The 25,162-nt window shown below is 44.3% G+C and overlaps 1 protein-coding gene across 7 annotated transcripts in view; it reads left to right on the top strand.

The window, feature by feature from the left end:
* ABLIM3 (actin binding LIM protein family member 3) overlaps positions 1 to 7,629 on the top strand; it is a 142,491-nt gene extending 134,862 nt beyond the window's left edge. For 5 of the 7 annotated variants that reach the window (XM_088838572.1, XM_088838571.1, XM_088838570.1 and 2 more), the window contains 2 exons: positions 1,005 to 1,085; positions 5,522 to 7,629. In XM_088838572.1, coding sequence (XP_088694698.1) covers positions 1,005 to 1,085; positions 5,522 to 5,580 — 140 coding nt within the window. In that variant the 3' untranslated portion in view covers positions 5,581 to 7,629. The other 2 variants (XM_055431170.2, XM_088838569.1) reach the window with 2 other exon arrangements.
* The last annotated feature ends 17,533 nt before the right edge of the window (positions 7,630 to 25,162 follow it).

Genomic DNA, 25,162 nt, shown 5'->3' with positions numbered 1-25,162 from the left:
ATCCTCTCAGGTCCCTGGCCTTGGGTGATCTCTAGGTCATTTGTCCCATCTGGATTCCCAGAGCCATCACAGAGTGCTTGCTTTTCTCCCAGTACTGCTGAGCTAGAGTTGCCTGCCAGCCCGCAGGTGGAGGGAAACACTCAGAGCCAGACACACTGTTCCCAGAAAAAATTCCATGAGCCTCAGGCTGTGATGCTCTTCCACCAGCCTCATCCGGCTTCAGTAAGCAGGCTCAGGCAGGTCCACATCAAACCCCGGAGGAATCCCCCTGGAAGATGAAGGACTTCACCCGTGTGCTTCATGCCCCCCAGGCTCTTCTTATTTCTATTCTAAATATCTCTAAAAACCTGTCCCTGGATCAGTTCAACCCCTTTTTCCATTGTATTCAAACCAGACTTGATTGGGGATGAATGCAGTAAGGACAGGGTCTCTATAACAGAAGCCATTGTAGGGATGAAAAGGAAAGACTGATAGTTTCTACTTTTTGTGTGTCTGTTTTCTCTCTGCAGAGTACAAGGTAAAGATGCATAGACGCTGGGGGTCTCTGGGACCCTGCAAGTTGCTACATGGGACGAGCGGGAAGATGACAGCACTGTCTATGAGGGAAGGGAACATCAACAAATAACCCCAAGGGTCCTCTCAGGACTAGCATTTCCAGTCCCTCCTTGGGCACTTTCCCTGAATCCTGCCCGACATCTCTTGCCTCCTGAAACCAGACAGATCCCCCAGGCCTCGGAGACGTTTCTGGAGGCTTGCCAATCACAAATATGAGACATTCACATGCAAGAGCCCTTCTGCTCACACACCACACTCATCCCTGGCAGTATCCGAGGACTCTGGGGCGTTTTCTTTGGGAGACGGCGCCTTGAGGCTGCCGGGAAACCCCAAAGAGGATGCACCAGTGCTTCCTCCAGACTTGATCATCTCTGGCCCTTCCTGGATAGAAGAGGGATTGCAGCCACCACCCTCACCCAACCTACAAACACCCCCTCCTCTCTCCTCAGATCTACCCTTACGAACTGCTCCTGGTGACCACAAGAGGGAGAAACCGGCTGCCCAAGGATGTGGACCGGACGCGTTTAGAGGTAGGCATAGAAAACTGAGCAGGAGCCTCTGGGTTTGAAGTGATTGCACAGAGTGACTGGGCTCACCCAGCTCGGGAGGGACAGACAGAATGAATGACACAGGGGTCACACAGCTGGTTGCAAAACCAGACTCCTACCTGGTTTCCTTAGCCAGGCTGTTCCTCGTTCTGTGCAGCCTCTTGATTCGGTTAGCATCTGTGGTGCACAGCTATAGCCTGTCTCCAACCTGGGCTGATACTTTTGCAGACATAAGAGGGGAGCTGAATTTGGTTCCTGCCTTTCAAGGGCCTGCAGCCTGTGTGCTAAGAAAAAACACAGCGCTGGCGTTACACAGGACTGTATAGAAAACCAGTGCCTGCAGTGGGAAAGGATGGGGACAGGTCTCTGCAGAGGGTAAACATATAAGCAAGTCTCGAGCAGGACTCCCTAGGCTCCAACCCTAATGCTGCCATCCCTAGGTGGATAGTTTGGCCACATGACGAACTGGCCCCTCTCCAAACCTTGGTTTTCTCCTCTGTAAGACGGGATGATTGTCGTGCTTCCCTCAGGTTGCCAAGTGACATACCTGAGACAGTACACACAGAGCCCTTGACACGGAATCCTGCAGTGTACTGAGTAGAAAGCTCTCCAGAGCGTCTGTGCTGTTACTCGGAGAAGACCACAAGGCTGGCTGTGCTGACACAGGCCTCCAGGGAGAGGGAGGGACTGGATGGACTCGGGGTGGGCGGGTCCAGATGGACAGAGAGGGAGGAGCAACACCAATACAGAACAGACGAGGCCCGAGCGTGGCCTTGGGCTCTCGAGCCGGCCAGTCCACTGAGCGTGGAGTTCCAGTCTGCTTACACCAACTCCAGAAGCACCCCTGCCCTTTCCCTCCCTGCCTCTCCCTGGAACACCCTTTCCATCTCAGCAGCCACTTCACTCCTCAGGGCTCCATTCTAGTGATGCCTGTGCCCCAAAGCCTTCCTCAGGTGTCACTCACCTTCTCCTCCAGCCCTGTGTCCAGAGTACAGACCCAATACCTTTCTCCTTTGCATCAGATCATCAAATCATGCATCTCCTCTGTCTGACATGCTGTCATCTATCACAGGACCTGGACTAGGAGAAGGGTCAGGAGATGTCTGTGGAATTGAATGCAGGCTTGTGAGAGAGGAGGCTGGGCAGTTCTTGGGACACCCTTGACCTGACAGCTAAGGAATCGGCCCAGAGTAGACGATTGAAGCCATAGGAGGTGGGTGTGGGTGGCCAGGATGCTCTGTGAGTCCTTCCAGCTCTAGCAGGCTAGGGTAGCAGGGGCAGAAGCCGGTGATTCTCCCCACAGAAGTGTCTGCCGGTGCTGACGGGGACAGCTCCCTCAGCAGCTCAGAGGAGCCAGCATCTAGGGATGAAAATGTTCACAAGCCTGGTTCGTCCTGGATGACCAACTGCTTTGCTCCTAGACACCCAGGAAGACACAGCCTTCTCTAAGAATCACTTAAGGAGCTTTTTAAAAATACTAGTACAGGGTCCCACCCAAGTCCAATTAAATCGCAATCTGGGGAATGAGCTCAGGTATCACTATTATTCAGAGGTTCCCAGGGATGTCTGATATGTAGCCTGAGCTGAGACTCCTGGGCTCGAGACCCTGCAGCAGCAGTTCAGGGTAGGCACTGAAGAAGGAGACCCCTCTGTCCTCAGGGAGCTCAGAGTATAGACACTTATTCACACAATAAATATTTCTTCAAACCTATTATATATACCAGATACTGTTCTAGGCGCTTGCAGTGTTATCAGTGAACAAAACAAGGACCCCTGCCCCTTTGGAGCTGGTGTTCTCATGTGAGAAGACATACAGTAAATGATACAATAATAAGGAAATAATACAGTGTATTGGGAGGTAACGGGGCTGAGGGGAAGGGGTAAGAGGAGAGCAGAGTGAGGGGGATTGGGAGCTGGAGGGGTGAGTTGCAGGCTTAAATAGGGAGGTCTGAGTAGAGCTCATTGGAAACATGACATCTGAGCACTGACGCAGGAGTGAGCCTGGTGTGTTGGAGGACGGCAGGAGGTAAGTGTGGCTGGGGCCACGTGAGCCCAGGAGAGAGGATGAGGAGAGATGAAATCAAAGGGAACGGAGACCAGGCCACCCTGTGTGACAGACACATGAAGAGATCCCTGCACTGAGAGCGCCAGGATTCGCTGTGCCAAGAGCATGGCCCCCATCATCTCAGTCTTCCTCACGGGATCCATGAGGGTAGGTGCTGGCACGCTGCCACTCTCACGAGAGGACACTGAGGCTCAATGATGGTGAAAGTACCATGTCCAAGGTCACACACTCGTATCTGCCTGGCTCTAAACCCCGTGCACATAATCTTTATGCCTTAAAGTCTGTGATGGATGTCAAGTGGACAGGCTGCCATTAAATGCTCTGAGAACTCAGGAGGAAGGAGACTCCATGTGGCCCTCAGCGGAGAGAAGAAAGCCTCAGATTCCTCCGCATGTCCTACAGTGCCTACTTGAGTAGTTTAGGCTCAATTCCTTTATATTGTGTTAAAGATTTTTTAACACAGTGGCGAAAGCCAGCTAGAGAATCAATAGTAACCATCACTCTCCAGCAACAGAAAAAGAACAGATTAGACTAACTTACAGTTCCCCTCAGGCTTTACTATGGAAGGGGCAGAGAATGTTCTCATTTCCACATATTTTCAGCACTTGAGTGAAAGTAAAACAGATCTGGGCGAGTCAAGAGCATGAGCAAAAGGAGAAGGGCACTGTCTAGACTGGTGGGGTCTGAAGGAGTCTAACAACCAAATGTGACATATGGGTGCTGTCTAAATCCTTGCTCAAACAAACCAGCTCTAAAAGGATACTTCTGAGACCATTAGGGGAATTTTATTGTGGACAAGTATTAGGGAATTCTGTGTAACTGTCATTTTTTCTTGCCCATGCTGTTCTGGTTATGCTTTGCAATGCCGACTGCTGAATGCAGGAATGAAGTGACGTGTCTAGAGTTAAGACACTAGAGAGGAAAAAGAAGAAAATGTGGTAGATTCCGATAGTCACTGAATCTGGGTGAGGGACATGGGTGTGCATTGTGCTATTTTCTCTTTTGTGTATTTTTGAAATTGACCAAGAGGGTGGTGGGCATACACTGCATTTGGAATCAGGAGCCCTAGACTCAGTTCTGCGACCTACCTAGTGGTCTTTCCTCCCTCCTAGGCAAGACATGTTAATTCTCTGACTTCTGCTTTTCTCATCTTTCAATTGGGTAGAAATAATTCCTGGTTTTCAGAGTGGTCGGAAGAATTAAAGGAGAAAAGGGTGAACGTACATGTGAGCATGATAAAAATGCAATATAGGTAACTGGAGGGTAGTGTTAAATACTAAGTACCAAAAAAATCAACTCAGATATATAACCAGTGATATCTAACAAAAGTATGATATGTAACTAACAATATCTAACAAAAGTATCAAAGTTACCTTTACCTAAAGAAAGTTTTGGAAATGTGGCAAAAACATTCATTCACAGTGACAATAAACCAGAGAATTGGCTAATTGTTACGTGGCTGTACACATAATTCTCACTCAATTTCCTTCCATATCTGATGAGCTAATATAACTGGTAACAAGAGCAAGTGAATGCAGTAAATTTTCAGGGAGGATATAGGCCACCTAATTCTCTCTTTAAACAAAATCATAAATTTTATTTAAAAAATAAAATTTCAGACCTCCAGAGGAGTTTCAAGAATAGCAAAATGAGGATCCATTTATCCTTCACCAACTGTTTACATTTTGCCTCATTTTAAGTGCCATATATTTCTAACTCAAAGCTTAGAAATCAAAGTTGTATCAACTTTCAACTCTGCTCAGAAGGGACAGGAAGGGGTAGGAGACAGGACAGGCAGAAAGGGGTCAAAAAATCCACTAAGACATGAAGAACAGTGTTTCGTTATGTGGCATACTTGTTTTCATATAACAAAGAGTATGGTATGGAGAAATCGGGAGAATTTTTTTTTTCATTGATTGACCTAAGGAAAAACCTTCCAGATTTTTTTGTAAACTTATTACTAAGAGGAAATACACCCTAAAATCTTGGATATGCCTCCTTTTTTGTCCAAAGTAGACAGCAGTAACATTACTCCATACACATTCCTGGACACAATGCATGGAGCAGGGATGCAGAAAGGGGAGGCCAACCGAGAGGCACTCAGGTGAAGCGCAAGTCCCGCCTGAGTCGGGTAGAGGAAGCCTCTCCAGCCAGATCAACTACAGAGGTCCCTCCCAGGAAACACTCCCTCACACAGGCATCCACTCGACAGATACTCATCACACACCCTCCGTGGGTCAGACACTGCCAGGCACAGCAGAACCAGAGGAAACGCACAGGAACCGCTCCTGCCTCCACCTGCCTCTCACATCCTCAAGTTGTTCCCTCTCTGTCTCCTGCCCTCTTCTTCCAGCGCCATCTGTCCCAGGAAGAGTTCTACCAGGTCTTTGGCATGACCATCTCCGAGTTTGACCGGCTGGCCCTCTGGAAGAGAAATGAACTCAAGAAGCAAGCCCGGCTGTTCTAGGCAGAGGCTCTATAAATATATATGCATTTATATAAAGATATATGTAAAATCTCTATACTGAAGCTCGGTATAATCCTCTTGTGTAATGGGACACACTGCCTGCCATGAGACTTGCTTTTCTGTATCGTCAGGCAAACCCACATCATCAAGATATTTTTATGCTCCTTACTTTCTCTTTTTTAAGTGCAATGGGGTTTGGGAAGGAATTTGTGGGGACTCCCATCCTTTTACTGGGGAGCCTTTTTATACTGAAACATCTGTCCCGACTTGAGTCCCCCAAGGTCCAACTCTCTTTCCTAAAAGAGGTGCCTGAAGGAGTCTTTCCTCTCTGCTTCTTGGCTCTTTCCCCCCAACCTCCAGGGAGGATGCTGACCATGCAGTTTTCACACTTCACTGGCCCCAGAGGGGCCCTTCTCAAGGTGGATCCACAGCGTTCTCCCCAAGTCACTGAACACCTTTGAGAGCCCTGAAGAATTTTCTTGTCCCCCCCATTAGGACCTCAGTGCTGTCTGGGGGTGATGCAGCTAGAAATGTGGGTTTCACGTCTATTCGTTACAGAAATAAACAAATGGATAGGGCCTTGGCCTCTCCTCACCTCTCAATCCTACTCCTATCCTTGATCCTCACTTCTCTCTAGTCCAAATCTGTGACTCATGGTAGGAAAAGAAAAAGCACTTCCCTTTTCTGCATCGTTATTTCCCATGGCCCCATGCCTGGCCCCTACGTGAAGAACCAGAGGGAGAAAGTGGGAGCCGGGAGCAGGAGACAGAGCAGGACACCCATTAGTGCTGGGGCTGCAGGACCCCTTGGGACCCTCCCTCATTGCTCCCAGAACCTCCAGACCCTTCCCCCTTAAGGAGGAGAGGCCCATATTCGCAGCCTGTATTTTTCAGCCTTACTACAATCTAATGTGCCTGACAACTCGCCACAGGGCTAATGTTCCCACCACAGCTCCAACTGAACAACTAGACAGACCACCTTAACACACACCTCCAAAGGTAATACAGACCATGTCCTAAAGAAAGCTTCCTGGCCTATGTTGTCTGGTCTCTGGGTTGGTAGAGCAACCCAGCCACACCCCCACCAGTCCTTGGCTCCCACTGCAAAGTTGGCCACACTTCATGGGGGAAACTTTTGAAGAATGACTGCTTAGGAGATTCCAAACTGGAGCACGGGCCAATGTCGCTCACAGTCATCCTGATTTCCCCAGTGGCTGCCTTTCCTGCCTCCTTGCCTTCTGGAACAGGGGTGAAAGCTTAACCATCTCTCCTCCCCTCCCCAAATCTGCAACCATGAGTTGGTGATGGTGAGGTCTGTTCCTTCCTGGAGATGGCTTGAGTCAGACCATGAAGGAAGGATGAAGAAGTAGAAATGACAGTTATGACTCTCAAGAGGTTATGTGTTGTGGCAAATGTAGAACTGACTTCAACTCAACAAACCCTCACTGAGCACCTGCTGATGCTGAGCACCTGCTGTATACTGAGCACTTAATGTGGGAGGGCAGTGGGAATACTAGGATGATCAACCTGGGGCCCAATCTCAGGGGCATGCCTACTAAAAATGGGTGTCATAAGGCATGCACTCAAACGTGCCGGATGTGAGGCAGAAAGCGATAGGAGACAGCATGAGAAAGTGTGTGTGACGTTACTTAGAAAGCAGATGCAGCTGGTGCAGACCAAGGACGGCTTTCTGGAAGAGACTGCATCTGAGCGAAGTGCAGGAAGGTGAAGGAGACTGTAACCTGAAAGGGTGATAGGATGAAGGGCCAGAAGGGAGGTCTAATATACTCTCATTTAAAATGTCCACCCTTTCTGCATCTTCTCTTTTTGGCCAATGTCTTTCAGCTGTCCTGACCCTTTTAGAAAAGTCCCCAGCCAGACACAATCATTGAAACTGCCTCATTATCACTGGTTGAGAACGTGGAGAGATTGAAGGGCTTTTGTTATTGTTATTGAATATCTTTGTTTCCCATAAACGCACATAATTTCAACCCAGACTTGTGTCCTTCTGTTGTTTCTCATGTGAGTGGAAATGAGTGACATGGGAAGAGGCTGGACCATGCACATTTTTTCAAAATAAAACTATCAGAGAGAAGCCCTCTCTTGGTCTCAGTTTCTCCTTTGACTAAGTCTGACCAGGTAAGCATTACCCAAAGTGTTTCCTGCAGAATGCAGGGTCCTAGAGGATGGAGGAGGATGTTGCAATAATAAATAGGGTTCTATGATTTTAAAAAATATAACAATGGTAGTAAGACCCAGGTGAGCTGACAATTTCCAAAAGGTAGTAAACCTCGAGATGGGGAAGCATGGTATCAGAGTTCTCATCCTCAGTGAGCCAGAAACCATCCACCTCTACACTTCATCTGAATTGGTGTTGCAGTTACTGACACACACAAGAGGAGATCAAGAGTAGAACATGAAGTTCACTTCCCTACACATATGCATCAAAAATAATCCAAATGTTGAACAGTTCTCAAAGGAAACCAACTGAAAACTGGCAGAAGAGCTCTTATACAACCAAAGCTGCAAGAAAGATCTCCATACAACCAGGGAGGACAAAAAAGAAAAATAAGGCATCAGGACGGGGCCAGGACCCCTGGGGGTTAGTTATGAAGGAGGAAAGGTTCTCTCACCCTGGACACTGCCTTTGCCAGCTGGGAAGTCCACCGGAACAGTCGGGGAGCTGAAGGGGCCTGGTCTCTGCTTGCAAGGAGTGTGTGTGTGCTGGTTTGCTAGCAGTCAGGGCAAAGAGGGACCAGCACTTGATGGCTACCATGACCTCATATTGTCAACCCAAAATGCCATCTGGGCAGGGCTGCTAGTATGCACAGCAGCTAGGTGCTGAAACCTGACCTTGAGCAGGTGGCCCCTGGGAGAGGACTCAGTCCAGCTGTGCAGAGATCACCTGGAGTGTGGTCTGGGCCTCCACTGCCAGTGTCTGCCACAGGGGCACAGTCCACCATAAGACCCCCACTGTCCGCATGCTCACAGAGGACAGCAGCTCCAGTGGTGGTAGACTCTGTGAGCCCACATGTGACAGCGGTGAGGCTGACATCAGAGCCAATTATCAAGGCTCCCATTTCAAGGAGTGGGCCCAAGAGCAAGTCCAGCATCACCGGACTGTGCTGGTGTGCACACTAGATGGCATGACCACAATCGCACAACCCCCCAATAGACCCTGGAGAGGAGAACGCAGCTGTTCCTTTTCCAGTGGGAGCACCCCAGTCCTGCCTACCTCACACCACAGCTTGGAGTCATATCTGGGGTAGACAAGCCCTGGGAGAGTCCTATCACCGAGACAGCCCAGGTGCTAAACGGCAGCACAACCACCTCAATTCCTGCAGCCACAATGCCCTGGCCCCCAGTACCTGCCTAACACCAGGTCTCAGAAAACCACAACAGAGAAAGGAACATGGCCTTGGGCTGCTCCTAGGCAAAACCAAGGACACCTGCACAGGTGGTGCGGACATTCTCTGTGATAGCTTGGGCCTCACTTACTTCAGCACTCATATCCTTTAGGAAAGAGCGTGCACTTAAGGGCAGTGCAGCCTTACTGAACACAATCATCAGAGCTTCTACTTCAACAACAGGAGAAGAGACTCCACCCCCGACAGGGCTGTGACAGCCACAGAACTAAGCAGAGGACTCCCCACACTTCCCAGTGCACAGTCCGGTTACCACAACACCAATCACACCCACTATCCAAGGAATAATTTCCACTCCAAAAAAGACATGACTGGCATTCATACCAAAATAATGGACTCACACAGTCTACACAGGGACACTTCCACATTAAAACAGTCCTTTGAGACCACAGTAGATAACTGTGTTTCCTAAATTCACAAAGATAAATTTAAGTAAAGTGACAAAGAAGAGGAACTATTCCCAATTAAAAGAGCAAGAGACAGACCCACCAAGAAAAAAGAAGACTCAAATCAATAAAATTAGAAATGAAAAAGAAGTTACAACAAAGAAATACAAAGGATCATAAGAGACTACTATGAGCAGCTACATGCCAATAAAATGGACAGCTTGGAAGAAATGGACAAATTCTTAGAAAAGTATAACCTTTCAAAACTGAACTAAGAAGAGATAGAAAATATGAACAGACCAATCACAAAAATCAAAACTGTAACCAAAAATCTTCAACAAACAAAAGCCAAGGGCTAGATGGCTTCACAGGTGGATTCTACCAAATGTTAAGAGAAGAGCTAGCATCTATCCTGATCAAACGCTCCCAGAAAAGTGCAGATGAAGGAAAACTCCCAAATTCATTCTACGAGGCCAACATCACCCTGATACCAAAACCAGACAAAGATGCCACACACACAAAAAAAAATTATAGATTAATATCACTGATGAACATAGATGCAAAAATCCTTAACAAAATTCTAGCAAACAGAATCCAACAACACATTAAAAAGATCATATATCATGATCAAGTCAGCTTCATCCCAGGGATGCAAGGATTCTTCAATATATGCAAATCAATCAATGTGATACACCATATTAACAAACTGAAAGATAAAAACCATATGATCATCTTAGTAGATGCAAACAAAGCCTTTGACAAAATTCTATACTCATTTATAATAAAAACTCTCTAGAAAGTAAGCATAGAAGGAACATACCTCAACATCAGTTCAGTTCAGTTCAGTCGCTCAGTCGTGTCCGACTCTCCGCGACACCATGAATCACAGCACGCCAGGCCTCCCTGTCCATCACCAACTCCCGGAGTTCACTCAAACTCATGTCCACAGAGTCGGTGATGCCATCCAGCCATCTCATTCTCAGTCGTCCCCTCCTCCTCCCGCCCCCAACCTTTCCCAGCATCAGATTCTTTTCCAGTGAGTCAACTCGTCGCATGAGGTGGCCAAAGTATTGCAGTTTCAGCTTTAGCATCAGTCCTTCCAATGAACACCCAGGATTGATCTCCCTTAGAATGGACTGGTTGGATCTCCTTGCGGTACAAGGGACTCTCAAGAGTCTTCTCCAACACCACAGTTCAAAAGCATCGATTCTTTGGTGATCAGCTTTCTTCACAGTCCAACTCTCACATCCATACATGACCACAGGAAAAACCATAGCCTTGACTAGACGGACCTTTGTTGGCAAAGTAATGTCTCTGCTTTTTAATATATTATCAAGATTGGTCATAACTTTCCTTCCAAGGAGTAAGCGTCTTTTAATTTCATGGCTGCAACATAATAAAGGCCATATACGACAAACTCAAAGCAAACATTATCCTCAATGGTGAAAAACAAAGCATTTCCTGTAAAATCAGGAACAAGACAAGGGTGCCCACTGTTACCACAATATTATTCAACATAGTTTTGGAAGTCCTAGCCATAGCAATCACAGAAAATAAAGAAATTAAAGGAATCCAGATTGGAAAAGAAGTATAATTCACTGTTTGCAGATGATATGATTCTCTACATAGAAAACTCTAACGATGCCACTAGAAAATTACTAGAGCTAATCAACGAATACAGTAAAGTCCCAGAATATAAAAATAATACACAGAAATCTCTTGCATTCCTATATGCTAACAATGAAAAATCAGAAAGATATTATGGAATCAATCCCATTCATCATCGCAACAAAAAGAATAAAATACTTAGGAATGCTGCTGCTGCTGCTAATTTACATCAGTCGTGTTAGGAATAAATTTACCTAAAGACGAAAGACCTGCATGCAGACAACTATAAGACACTGATGAAAGAAATCAAAGACAACACAGAGATGAAGTGATATACCATGTTCTTGGATTCAAAGAATTAATATGGTAAAAGTGACTATACATTCAATGCAATTCCTATCAAACTACCAACAGTATTTTTCACAGAACTAGAACAAATAATTTCACAATTTGTATGGAAACACAAAAGACCACAAATAGCCAAAGCAATCTTGAGAAAGAAGAATGGAACTGGAGGAATAAACCTGCCTGACTTCAGACTACACTACCAAGTTACAGTCATTAATACTAGCACAAAAACAGATATACAAACTAATGGAACAATATAGAAAGTCTGGAGATAAATCCACACACCTGTGGATCTGACAAAGGTCAAATCTTAGACAAAGATTTATCTTTGACAAAGGAGGCAAAAATATACAGTGGAGAAAAGACAGTCTTTTCAACAAGTACTGCTGGGAAAACTGGTTAATCACATGTAAAAGAATGAAATTAAAACACTTCTCAAACCATACACAAAAATAAACTCAAAGTAGACTAGAGACCTAAATGTAAGACCAGAAACTATAGAACTCTTAGAGGAGAACATATGCAGAACACTGACATAAATCACAGCAAGATCCTTTATGAATGGAAATAAAAAAAAACAAATGGGACCTATTTAAAATAATATAAACTTAAAAGCTCTTGCACAATGAAGGAAACTATAAGCAAGCTGAAAAGATAACCCTCAGAATGAGAGAAAATAACAGCAAGTGAAGCAACTGACAAAGAATTAATCTCCAAAATGTATAAGCAACTCATGCAGCTCAATTCAGAAAAACAAACAACCCAATCAAAAAATGGGCAGAAGACCTAAACAGGCATTTATCCAAAGAAGACATACAGATGGCTAATAAACACATGAAAAGATGCTCAACATTGCTTATTATTCAGTTCAGTTCAGTCCAGTCGCTCAGTCGTGTCCGACTCTTTGAGACCCCATTAATCACAGCATGCCAGGCATCCCTGTCTATCACCAACTCCTGGAGTTCACTCAAACTCATGTCCATCGAGTCAGTGATGCCATCCAGCCATCTCATTCTCTGTCATCCCCGTCTCCTCCCACCCCCAATCCCTCCCAGCATCAGACTCTTTTCCAGTGAGTGAATTCTTTGCATAAGGTGGCCGAAGTATTGGAGTTTCAGCTCTAGCATCAGTCCTTCCAATGAACACCCAGGACCGATCTCCTTTAGAATGGACTGGTTGGATCTCCTTGCAGTCCAAGGGACTCTCAAGAGTCTTCTCCAGCACCACAGTTCAAAAGCATCAATTCTTCGGTGATCAGCTTTCTTCACAGTCCAACTCTCACATCCATACATGACCACGGGAAAAACCATAGCCTTGACTAGACGGACCTTGGTTGGCAAAGTAATGTCTCTGCTTTTTAATATGCTGTCTAGGTTGGTTATAACTTTCCTTCCAAGGAGTAAGCGTCTTTTAATTTCATGGCTGCAATCAGCATCTGCAGTGATTTTGGAGCCCAAAAAAATAAAGTCTGACACTGTTTCCACCGTTTCCCCATCTATTTCCCATGAAGTGATGGGACCAGATGCCATGATCTTCGTTTTCTGAATGTTGAGCTTCAAGCCAACCTTTTCACTCTCCTCTTTCACTTTCCTCAAGAGGCCTTTGAGTTCTTCACTTTCTGCCATAAGGGTGGTGTCATCTGCATATCTGAGGTTATTGATATTTCTCCTGGCAATCTTGATTCCAGCTTGTGCTTCTTCCAGCCCAGCGTTCCTCATGATGTACTCTGCATAGAAGTTAAATAAGCAGGGTGACAATATACAACCTTGACGTACTCCTTTTCCTATTTGGAACCAGTCTGTTGTTCCATGTCCAGTTCTAACTGTTGCTTCCTGACCTGCATACAGGTTTCTCAAGAGGCAGGTCAGGTGGTCTGGGATTCCCATCTCTTTCAGAATGTTCCACAGTTTATGGTGATCCACACAGTCAAACGCTTTGGCATAGTCAGTTAAGCAGAAATAGATGTTTTTCTGGAACTCTCTTGCTTTCTCCATGATCCAGCAGATGTTGGCAATTTGATCTCTGGTGCCTCTGCCTTTTCTAAAACCTGCTTGAACATCTGGAAGTTCACAGTTCACATATTGCTGAAGCCTGGCTTGGAGAATTTGAAGCATGACTTTACTAGCGTGTAGGATGAGTGCAATTGTGCGATAGTTTGAGCATTCTTTGGCATTGCCTTTCTTTGGGATTGGAATGAAGACTGACCTTTTCCAGTCCTGTGGCCACTGCTGAGTTTTCCAAATTTGCTGGCATATTGAGTGCAGCACTTTCACAGCATCATCTTTCAGGATTTGAAATAGCTCAGTTGGAATTCCATCACCTCCACTAGCTTTGTTCGTAGTGATGCTCTCTGGGCCCACTTGACTTCACATTCCAAGATGTCTGGTTCCAGATGAGTGATCACGCCATCGTGATCATCTCCATCGTGAAGATCTTTTTTGTACAGTTCTTCTGTATATTCTTGCCACCTCTTCTTAATATCTTCTGCTTCTGTTAGGTCCATACCATTTCTGTCTTTTATCGAGCCCATCTTTGCATGAAATGTTCCCTTGATATCTCTAATTTTCTTGAAAAGATCTCTTGTTTTTCCTATTCTGTTGTTTTCCTCTATTTCTTTGCATTGATCGCTGAGGAAGGCTTTCTTATCTCTCCTTGCTATTCTTTGGAACTCTGCATTCAGATGCTTATATCTTTCCTTTTCTCCTTTGCTTTTCGCTTCTCTTCTTTTCACAGCTATTTGTAAGGCCTCCTCAGACAGCAATTTTGCTTTTTTGTATTTCTTTTCCATGGGGATGGTATTGGTCCCTGTCTCCTGTACAATGTCATGAACCTCCATCCAGAGTTCATCAGGCACTCTATCTATCAGATCTAGTCCCTTAAACCTATTCTTATTTCCACTGTATAATCATAAGCAATTTGATTTAGGTCATATCTGAATGGTCTAGTGGTTTTCCCTACTTTCTTCAATTTAAGTCTGAATTTGGCAATAAGGAGTTCATGATCTGAGCCACAGTCAGCTCCTGGTCTTGTTTTTGCTAACTGTATAGAGCTTCTCCATCTTTGGCTGCAAAGAATATAATCAATCTGATTTCGGTGTTGACCATCTGGTGATGTCCATGTGTAGAGTCTTCTCTTGTGTTGTTGGAAGAGGGTGTTTGCTATGACCAGTGCGTTCTCTTGGCAAAACTCTATTAGCCTTTGCCCTGCTTCATTCCGTGCTCCAAGGCCAAATTTGCCTGTCACTCCAGGTGTTTTTTGACTTCCTACTTTTGCATTCCAGTCCCCTATAATGAAAAGGACATCTTTTTTGGGTGTTAGTTCTAAAAGGTCTTATAGGTCTTCATAGAACCATTCAACTTCAGCTTCTTCAGCATTATTGGTTGGGGCATAGACTTGGATTACTGTAATCTTGAATGGTTTGCCTTGGAAACGAACAGAAATCATTCTGTTGTTTTTAAGATTGCATCCAAGTACTGCATTTCGGACTCTTTTGTTGACCATGATGGCCACTCCATTTCTTCTAAGGGATTCCTGCCCACAGTAGTAGATATAATGGTCATCTGAGTTAAATTCACCCATTCCAGTCCATTTTAGTTCACTGATTCCTAGGATGTCTACATTCACTCTTGTCATCTCCTGTTTGACCACTTCCAATTTACCTTGATTCATGGACCTAACATTCCAGGTTCCTGTGCGATATTGCTCTTTACAGCACCGGACCTTGCTTCTATCACCAGTCACATCCACAACTGGGTATTTGTTTCGCTTTGGCTCCATCCCTTCATTCTTTCTGGAGTTATTTCTCCACTGATCTCCAGTAGCATACTGGGCACCTACCAACCTGGGGAATTCCTCATTCAGTATCCTATCATTTTGCCTTTTGATACTGTTCATGGGGTTCTCAAGGCAAGTATACTGAAGTGGTTTGCCATTCCCTTCTCCAGTGGACCACATTCTGACAGACCATTCTGTCAGAGGCCATTACTATATTGCAAAGTATTTATCCTCCAATTAAAATAAATTAATTAATTAAAAACAAACAAAAAGGACAAGAAAAATCACTTGAAAGAACAAAACAATAAAACAGACCTCTCCAGTCAACTAGATCCCAAGTTCAAGAAGGAGGCAATAAAAATGCTAAAGGAATTAAGAAAGATTATCAACAGAAATGCACATTACTGTAACAAGAAACTAGAAACTATAAAGAGGAACCAATCAAAACCAGACAACTGAACTGCCAAGATAAACACTAAGCTAAAAGCAATGAATGAGACAAAGATACCATGAAAAAAGAAAATCACTGGCCAATATCACTGATGAACATAAATGCAAAAATCCTCAACAAAATAATAGCAAGCCAAATCCAACAATATATTAAAAGGATCCAACACCATGATCAAGTGGGATTTCTCCCAGGGATGCAAGGATTTTTCAATCCACAAATCAATCAGTGTGATGCACTTCAAAAACAATTGAAAAATAATCATATCATCATCTCAATAGATGCAGAGAAACCACTTAACATATAATAGGAACTCTCCAGAAAGTAGACTTAGAGGGAACATACCACAACATAATCACAAGCTGGAATCAAGACTGCTGGAAGAAATATCAATAACCTCAGATATGTAGATGATACCACCCTAATGTCAGGAAAGCACAGAGGAACTAAAGAGCATCTTGATGAAGGTGAAAGAGGAGAGTGAAAAAGCTGGTTTAAAACTCAACATTCAAAAAAACTAAGATTATGGCATCCCATCCCATCACTTCATGGCAAATAGATAGGGAAACAATGGAAAAAGTGGAAGATTTTATTTTCTTGGGCTCCAAAATCACTGCGGATGGTGACTGCAGCCATGAAATTAAAAGACGCTTGACCCTTTGAAGAAAAGTTATGACAAACCTAGACAGCATGTTAAAAAGCAGAGACATTACTTTGCCAATAAAGGCAAAGCTATGGTTAGATCCCAAGTCTTTATAGTCCAACCTATGGTTTTTCCAGTAGTCATGTACGGATGTAAGAGTTGGACCATAAAGAAGGCTAAGTGCCAAAGAATTGATGCTTTTGAACTGTGGTGATGGAAAAAACTCTTGAGACTCCCTTAGACAGCAAGGAGATCAACCCTGAATATTCATTGGAAGGACTGATGCTGAAGCTGAAACTCCAATACTTTGGTCACCTGATGCAAAGAGCTGATGCACTGGAAAAGACCCTGATGCTGGGAAAGATTGAGGGCAGGAGAAGGGGGTGACAGAGGATGAGATGGTTGGATGCCATCACTGACTCAATGGACATGAGTTGGAGATCTCTGGGAGATTGTAAAGGATAGGGAAGCCTGGAATGCTTTAGTCCATGGGGGTCACAAAGAGTTCCATGTGACTTTGCAAATAAACAACATATATGACATATATGTCATATACACCAACCTACAGTTAACATCATATTCAACAGCAAAGAGCTGCAGTCATTTCCTGTAAGATCAGGAACAAGATGAGGATGTCCACTCTTACCACTTTTATTCAACATAGTTTTGGAAGTCCTAGCCACAGCAATCAGAGAAGAAAAAAATTAAAAGGAATCCAAACTGCAAAAGAAGTTAAACTGTCATTGTTTGTACATGGCATACTATGCATAGAAAATTCCAATGATGTTACCAGAAAACTACAAGAGTTCATCAATGAGTTTGGTAAAACCACAGGTTACAAAATTAATACACAGAAATCTGTTACACTTCTATACACTAGCAATGAAAGATGAGAAGGAAATTAAGGAAACAAGCCCATTTATCACCACCTCAAAAAAAAATACCTAGAAATAAATCTACCTAAGGAAATGAAAGATCTGTACTATAAGACACTGCTGACAGAAATCAAAGAGGACACAAACAGATGGAAATATATACCATGTTCTTAGATTGGAAGAATCAATTTTGTCAAAATAATTATACTACCCAAGGCAATCTCAGATTCAATGTCATCCCTATCAAATTACCAATGGCATTTTTTTACAGAACTAGAAATATTTTTAATTTATATGGAGACACAAAAGACCCTGAAGAGCCAATGTAATCTTGAGAAAGGAAAATAGAGCTGGAGGAATCAGGTTCCTGGACTTCAGACTATACTACAGAGCTACAGTAACCAAAACAGTATGGTACTGGTACCCAAAAAAACCACAGAAATATAAATCAATGGAACAGGACAGAAAGTAAAAAAATAAACCATGCATACCTGGTCAATTAATCTACAACAAAGGAAGCAAGACTATACAATGGAGGAAAGACAGTCTCTTCAATAAATGGTGCTGGGAAAACTGGACAGCTCCAGGGAAAAAAAATAAATAAATCACAATGCTCTTCAGTATCATACAGAAAAATAAATTCAAAGTAGACTGAAGACCTAAATGTAAGACTGGACAGTATAAAACTCTTCAAGGAAAACATAGGCAAAACACTCACTGATGGAAATTGCAGCACTGTCTTTTTCAATCCATCTCCAAGACTAATGGAAATAAAAACAAGTGGGACCTAATTAAGCTCAAAAGCCTTTGCAGAGCAAAGGAAACCATAAACAAAACAAAAAGACAACTCACAGAATGGGAGAAAATATTTGCAAATAATGTGACCAACAGGGGATTAGTCTCCAGAATTTACAAACAGCTCATGAGGTTTTAACAGCATAAAAACAACCCTATCAAAAAAATGGGCAGATCTAAACAGGCATTTCTCCAAAGAAGAAAGACAGATGGCCAAGAGACATATGAAAAGATGTTCAACATCCCTAATTAGTAGAGAAATGCAAATCAAAACTACAATGAGATATCACCTAACCCCAGTCAGAATGGCCATCATCAAAAAATCTGTAAATAATAAACACTGGAGAGGGCATGGAGAAAAGGGAACCCTCTTACACTGTTGCTGCAAATGTTAATTGGCACAGTTACTAGAGAGAACAGTATGGAGGTTCCTTAAAAACTAAATGTAGAATTACCATATGATCCTGCAGTCCCACTCCTGGGCACATATCCAGAGAAAACCATAATTCAAAAAAAGCACATGCACCCAGCATTCACTGCAGCACCATTGACAACAGTTAGAGACATGAAGCAACCTAAATGTCCATAGACAAAGGAATGGATGAAAAATATGTGGTACATAAATACAATGGAATGTTACTCGGCCATAAAAAAGCATGAAATGTTGCCCATTGCAGCACCACGGAGGGATCTAGAGAATATCAAAACATGTGAAGTCACTCAAAGACAAATATTATATCACTTATATATGAAATATAAAAAGATAATACAAATGAATCTATTTACAAAACAGAAACAGACTCACAAATATAATTTTAAAAAACACCTAAGCTTATCAAAAGGGAAAGGGAGTTGGGGGAAAAATAAATTAGTGGTTTGGGATTAATAGACACATATTTTATATATAAAATAAATAAGGAACAAAGATTTACTGTATGACACCGGGAACAACTTTAATACCTTGTAATAACCAATAATGAAAAATAATCTGAATAAAAAATAATATTATATATATAATTGAATAACTTTGCTATACACCCAAAATACAATATTGTAAACCAACTATACTTCAATTTAAAAATAATCATAGTAATAGTTCCTCATTATTAAGTACCAAGAGTGTGCCAAGTTTTTTTATTACTAAACTTTTTACTTTGTATTAGAGTATAGCTGATGAAATGTGCCAAGTTCTATGCTAAGGACTTTTCACCCATCATCTCATTTAAGCCTCTGTTAACAACCCAAGAGGTATCATTATTCTTACCTGCATCTCATAGAGGAGGAAGCAGCTTTAAAGAGGATGCCTAATAACTGTGGTGGTGCCAGGAGCCAATTCCTACCTCTCTGACTGAAGAAATCAGTTCAAACTCTCTTATCAGGTAGGATGCTTTCAGTTGCAAGTAAAGAGTACCTTCTTAGGGAAGTCCCTGATGGTCCAGTGGTTTAGAATCCACCCTGCAATGCAGGGGATGCAGGTTTGATCCCTGGTTGGGAAAGTAAGATCCCATATGCCTCAGAGCAACTAAGCCTGAGTGCCGCAAGCACTGAACCCACATGCTTGAAAGCCCACACCCCAGAACTAGAGAATCTGCACCACAACGAAAGATCCCCGCATAATGCAATGAAGATCCTGCATGCCGCAACTAAGAACTGATGCAGCTAAATAAATAAATACGTTTTTTTTTTAAAGTACCTTCTTAAAAGTGGCTTTAACAATGAGAACACATTATTTTGCCAACTAGAAAGAGGTCCCAGGTGCAGGGCCAGTCGATTCAGCAGCTCAGTGGTACTGTTGGGAGCCCAGATTCTTGGCATTGCTCCACTCCACCATCCTCAGGTGCAATTCCTCAGGTTTTGAAGAGGCTGCTGTGGTGCCAGGCATCATGTCCTCCCACAATCTCACTGAGAAACAAGACAGAAATTTCCCTCTGTGTGTCTCTTTTAAGCAGACAAACCTTCCCAGAAGTCCTCAGTAGGCTTCTCTGCAGGTTCTGCTGGCAGAGCTAGAAAACAGGCCCATGTCCCTGAAGCAAAAACAGCTGGTATCTGTTTTTTGCATTTCAGACTCAACAGTGGGAGGTTCATGCCCTGCTGGTAAAGAAGAAAGACAGGGCAGACGGGGAATGGCCTATGGGTTAAGTGATCACGGGGTTTCAACCACAGTTACTCTCTCCCCTCAGAGAATCACAATGCATGTTACAAGAAGTTTTATGAAGTTCTTTTTGTGACCTAACTACAAAACATTAGACTTACTTTTTTTCATCCATTCTAAGATATAAACTTTTTTTCACATTTTTTGACGTCTGTGATGATGAGACGTGGCTTAAAAGGAGCTCCTTTCCTGACTTCTCATGCTATGATTCCTCTAAGTATCACCCCCATCAGAGCCCCTTGAGACGGGTGGCTAAAATGTGCAAAAGGAAACTCAAGCACGTTTCCTCGCCCCCTGGCTACACACACACTCAGAGAATATTTATTTATGGGGCATCTGCGGTGACGTAGGAGCGCTGAGGACACAACTGTGTGCAAGTCAGGTGTGAGCTCTCGTGTAGCTCCAGTCTTAAAGAGGAAACAAGACTGTAAACAAGTGGACAGAAAAAGAGACGGCACGTGAAGTTACCTGCCACAGAGACACAAATAGGGCACCAGAAAACAGGAGCAGAAAGGAACTCACTCCATGCTCTGAAGGAGGACAACGAAGCACCCGAGGGAAAAGTGGGGATGGGAGCATTTTAGGCACAGAGGACGGTATATGTAAAGGCACTGAGGTGAAAAAGAGCCTGATGTATCGAGAACTAAAATACAGTGTAGAGGCGCAAAGCAAGGGGAGCTGGAGCGCAGGCAGAGACCAGAATACGCAAAGGGACTAGAAGGACACCTCTCAATCACGCAGGCTACATGAAGATCGTCTGGCTTGCACTGTGGCTGTACCTACCAGAAGCAGGGAGAAATGTTCTAAGTCTAGCTACGCAAAGTGTGGTCCCCAACCAGCAGCCCTGGAGTCACCAGGGAGCTTGTGACAAATGCAGAATCTCAGGCTCCACTCCCAACCTACTCAATCCAAACCCATATTTTAATAAGACCGCCGGGTGCTTCACACACATAGCGAACTTTGAGAAGTGCTGCTTGAAACCATCTTGCTATTTTGGACAGGGATGGCAACATTTTGTGCCTGACTTCCTGAAGCTCTAGAAGGGAGCCTTTTCCCTGACCACATGACTTCTCTGGACACTGGAGGGCAACCTTACATTAATAAAGCAGAACTCAAACTAGGGGCCACGGAAATCACAGGTTAGAACTTTAAGACAAGGCAATGGCTGCATTTTGCAGCCACAGAAACAGGCCCACTGAGCATTGAGCAGAACAGAACAAGCCACCAGCTCTCCTGCGCCCAGAGCTGTTCGTCCTCACGAGGCACCTGGTGCGGAAACCCGGGGACTGGCTGTGGACTGTGTCAGCAGCTGCAGCTGGCCACTGAACAGAGCCAAATGTGGTGAAGAAGGGCTTGGAATTCAAGGGCAACAAAGTACTCCTAAATTTCACGCAATTATGAAGTGAGTTTGCAGAGTTATGCCAACTCTGTTAATGACCCATGTGTGATTAAATTTTAATTACTTCATTCCACATCAGATGTCAAGTTGCTAAAAATCTTGATCGCACAGTGATAAACATCTGCTTTTACGTACAGAGCTGTGAACCACTGCCAAGCTATTCAGAAGCCCTAGAGCAAGACTAAATAAATAAAATCCAGAAGCCGTGATGACTAGGCTGGCCTCTATCACCCAAGCATCCACATGCCTCTTCACCTGGCCTCCAATGTGATTTTTGGCACAGGAGCACAGGCAGAAAAACCAAAGGCCTGCAGTCGCGCCCATGGTTAGTCCTTGAGGTAAATGAGGGCCAAATGTACAGATGAATCAGGTCAAAAAATTAAGGTGACATCTATGCCCATGTCCAAAAGTGTTTCCTCCTTGGGGGAAACTGTCCTAGTGTTTCCCAAATTTCAGTCACTCAAACACCACCTCCACATTTTCATCATGTATTAATATTAATGCTGTTTATGTGATACTTTTCTTTCAATTGATTCATTCCTGACTTTTCTATTTATCAGTATCAAATAAGGACCCACTTTATGCTTTTAATACAAATTCAGATCAATTCATAGATGTGAGTCACATCTAAACCTACCTTACATATTCACCATGAGCCTGAATTCCACACTTTGCAAATTACTGTTCCCTTTGACATAAGTGAGAACAGAGGAAAGACATATATTCCCTCAGTCTCTTCATGATGACTGTTCTTTAGGAAACCAAAGGAAGATGCTTCAGGGAAAAGAAAACACAAGTACTCTGACAATCAAGCAGGGCCGAGTTAACCCCGCCCCACCTCAGGGAGCCAAAACTCGCCCATTCCACAAGCCTGTTCCCAGGACACCATGTCCAAGGACTTCCTGTTTGCTACGGTTTTCACTGGGTCCATCCCTCTCTGTGCCGCTCTGGGCTGTGAAGACTTGCCCACTTGGGCACCACTGTGAGCTGTGGCAGGAACATGGCAGCACCGTGGCTAGACTCAGCCTCCCTGAGTACAAACCTCAGCCTCTCCATTCACCTGGGAGGGTTATGGGCTCAAGAGTATCCCCCCAAAATTTATATGTTGAAGCCCTAACCCCCAGTTCCCTAGAATATGGCTATATTTGAGATAGAGCCTTGAAGGAGGTGATAAGTCAAAATGAGGCAGGAGGATGGGCCCTATTCCAATCTGACTGGTGTCCTTATAAGAAGAGGAGATTAGGACACAGGGAGAGATGCCAGGAATGTAGGTGCACAGCAGAAAGACCATGTGATGAGGCAGCAGGAGGGTCACCACCGGCAAGCCAAGGAGAGGGGCCTCAGAGCAGAGCAACTGCTGACACCTGGCTTGGGGACTTCCAGCCTCCAGAAGCAGAAGAAAATAAAATTTCCATTGTTGAAGCCACCCAGTCTGTGGTATTTTGTTACGACAACAATAGCAAACTAACACACCACTTGAAATGAGACTTTCAAAACAGGAGTAACAGCACTCGTTTCACTAGAAGGTAAGGACTGAATGATGTGATTCAGGCACAGCACCTGGCTGCAAGGGGCGGCGGGCGGTTTCTCAGCACCTCCCTCGTTCTCAGACCAGGTACTTTACCCTTACCTGAATTCCCACCAGCAGTAAAGGTGTGCAGACCTTGAGCCTTGGGGCCTTCTTTGCACAGATTGAGACACCGCCCGAAGATGAAAACTGAACAGAGGAGGCTGGAGTCAGGAGATGGAAAGAAAGTAGCAGCCTCTTTGTGTTCCTGAATCTGAGCTCATCTTCAATCCAGCTTCACTTTTCAAATCCCCAGTTACCTTCTGAGTTAATAATTCATTAATTCCTTTTCTGGTTTTAGCTGGTTTGAGTTGTTATTATATCACTTGCCATCAAAGGAGTTGTGACAAACGCATGGCTCCAGAGTGAATTAATAACGTCAGCTTTGCTGTGTTAGGGAAATCACGCAATCCCACTTTCAGTAGAGCATATATCGGCTCCTGCAGGAACCAGAGATAGGCCATGTGACTCACTAGGGAAGCACTTGTGAGGAGTCAAAATGTGCCTCCGTCAGTCATGAAAAGTGCTTGCAGAGCCTGGACCAAAGGTCTTCTTGCTCCCAAAGCCCTCCTTTGGATAAAGACTTTATTGTCATACAAAAGAAATGTGCCCAAGACTCAGGTCTTGCCTACTTGGATCAGGAGAAAGCAATTTGTCCTTCTGACAAAGTAACAGCACTCTTTAATTTTTTAAAACATAACTACAAATTTCTACCCCTTCTCAGACTCTGTGGGTAACAAGAGCTGAAAGCGCCATAGTCCTCGTATCTGAGGGTAACAGGTGTCCCCACAGGGAAGGAGGAAGCTGGCAGAATTTACCCCATTTCCAATGGTCTGGCTTACACAAAACTCCCTGCAGGGGGCAGCCTGGATATGCAGCTGAGAGTTCAGTGTTCCTTAATATTTCCAGCATCTGACAATGTCTCCAGAGGAAATGCACGTTGATTACAATAACTTGTACTTTTACACTAAGCACTTTACAGACTTCACTTAATCCTCTGGGTACTACTTTCATCCTCATTTTACAGATGAGGAAACTGAGCCCTTAATACATAATTCATTGAAGGTTTCACAGCTGTTTGAAACAGAAATCTAGAGCCCTCGGCACTACTCCCCAATTCTGCCTCTAAGATCTTTTGTGATTCCAGGCAAGCTTTCTTCCCCTTTTGACTTCAGCACTCATTGGACAAACAAAGGGACTGGCCTGGCTAAAGTCCTGGGCTCCTCTCAGCTCTAAAGTTCTTCTAGTTCCAAGGTTAAGAAATTCACTTTGCACTCTGCACCCTGGCATCAGCCTGCATACTAGAGATGAAGAGGGAGCAGGCAGTGCACCCTTTCAAAAGAGAGTTAGTCCCTGCTGCAGACTTAAAGGATGGGCATCACCTTGGCCCCCAGGTAGAGGCACCCAGCTGGACAGACTCTCAAGAAGTCTTCATGGGTCCACAGTTTTTCTCAGGGTTCCTGTATGCCAGTTTTAAGCCCACAGGGGTATTTTAGTGGGCCCCTGCAATGTTTTAAAACAGTTGGACTTGTTTACCAACATTTTAAAATCAAAAGCTGAAATCTGGATTCCTGGGTTTTCCTGAAAAGTCTGAAGAGCTGGCCACTCTAGGCCCATGTTCCCCTGGCCACACTGCCCTGAGTTGCTGGCTCCTTCCAGGTGGTCGGCTCACATACACAGCTCCCCTGGCTGGTACTGAGGGTGCTTCAGCCTGTGAGCCTCACTGAAGGAGCCGCAGTAGGGGGATGTGCAGCGCTGGGCACAAGAACAAACACTCCTTTTCCTGCACACAGAGCAGTGCTCTGGGCTCTGTGACAGCGACACTGAACCTGTGGCCTGGGTGCAGGTAGGAGCCTGGTGCCTTGGAACAAAAACCAGAAAGTGCAACAAAAGTTTCATCCAGCCATGAAACTCTCCTTCCCCAGTAGCCACCACTCAGATCTCTATCTGCTTTCTGGGGCCCAGGGTGGACCAACAGCCATGTGTCATTTCCCTGGATAGGGGCTATAATGGTGACATTGTGCTGAGTGGAACAAGAGAGGTTTTCATCCAGCGACCAGCACTGGGCAGACACTCAAGCAAGGGGCTCTGGGGCTCACCCTGCACAA

The sequence above is a fragment of the Moschus berezovskii genome, chromosome 8 (assembly GCF_049115385.1).
Source record: "Moschus berezovskii isolate FMDL1 chromosome 8, NW_MosBer_1.0, whole genome shotgun sequence".
NCBI lineage: Eukaryota > Metazoa > Chordata > Mammalia > Artiodactyla > Moschidae > Moschus > Moschus berezovskii.
Note: the sequence above shows the minus strand (reverse complement) of the source record. Positions and strands in the feature narration are given on the sequence as shown.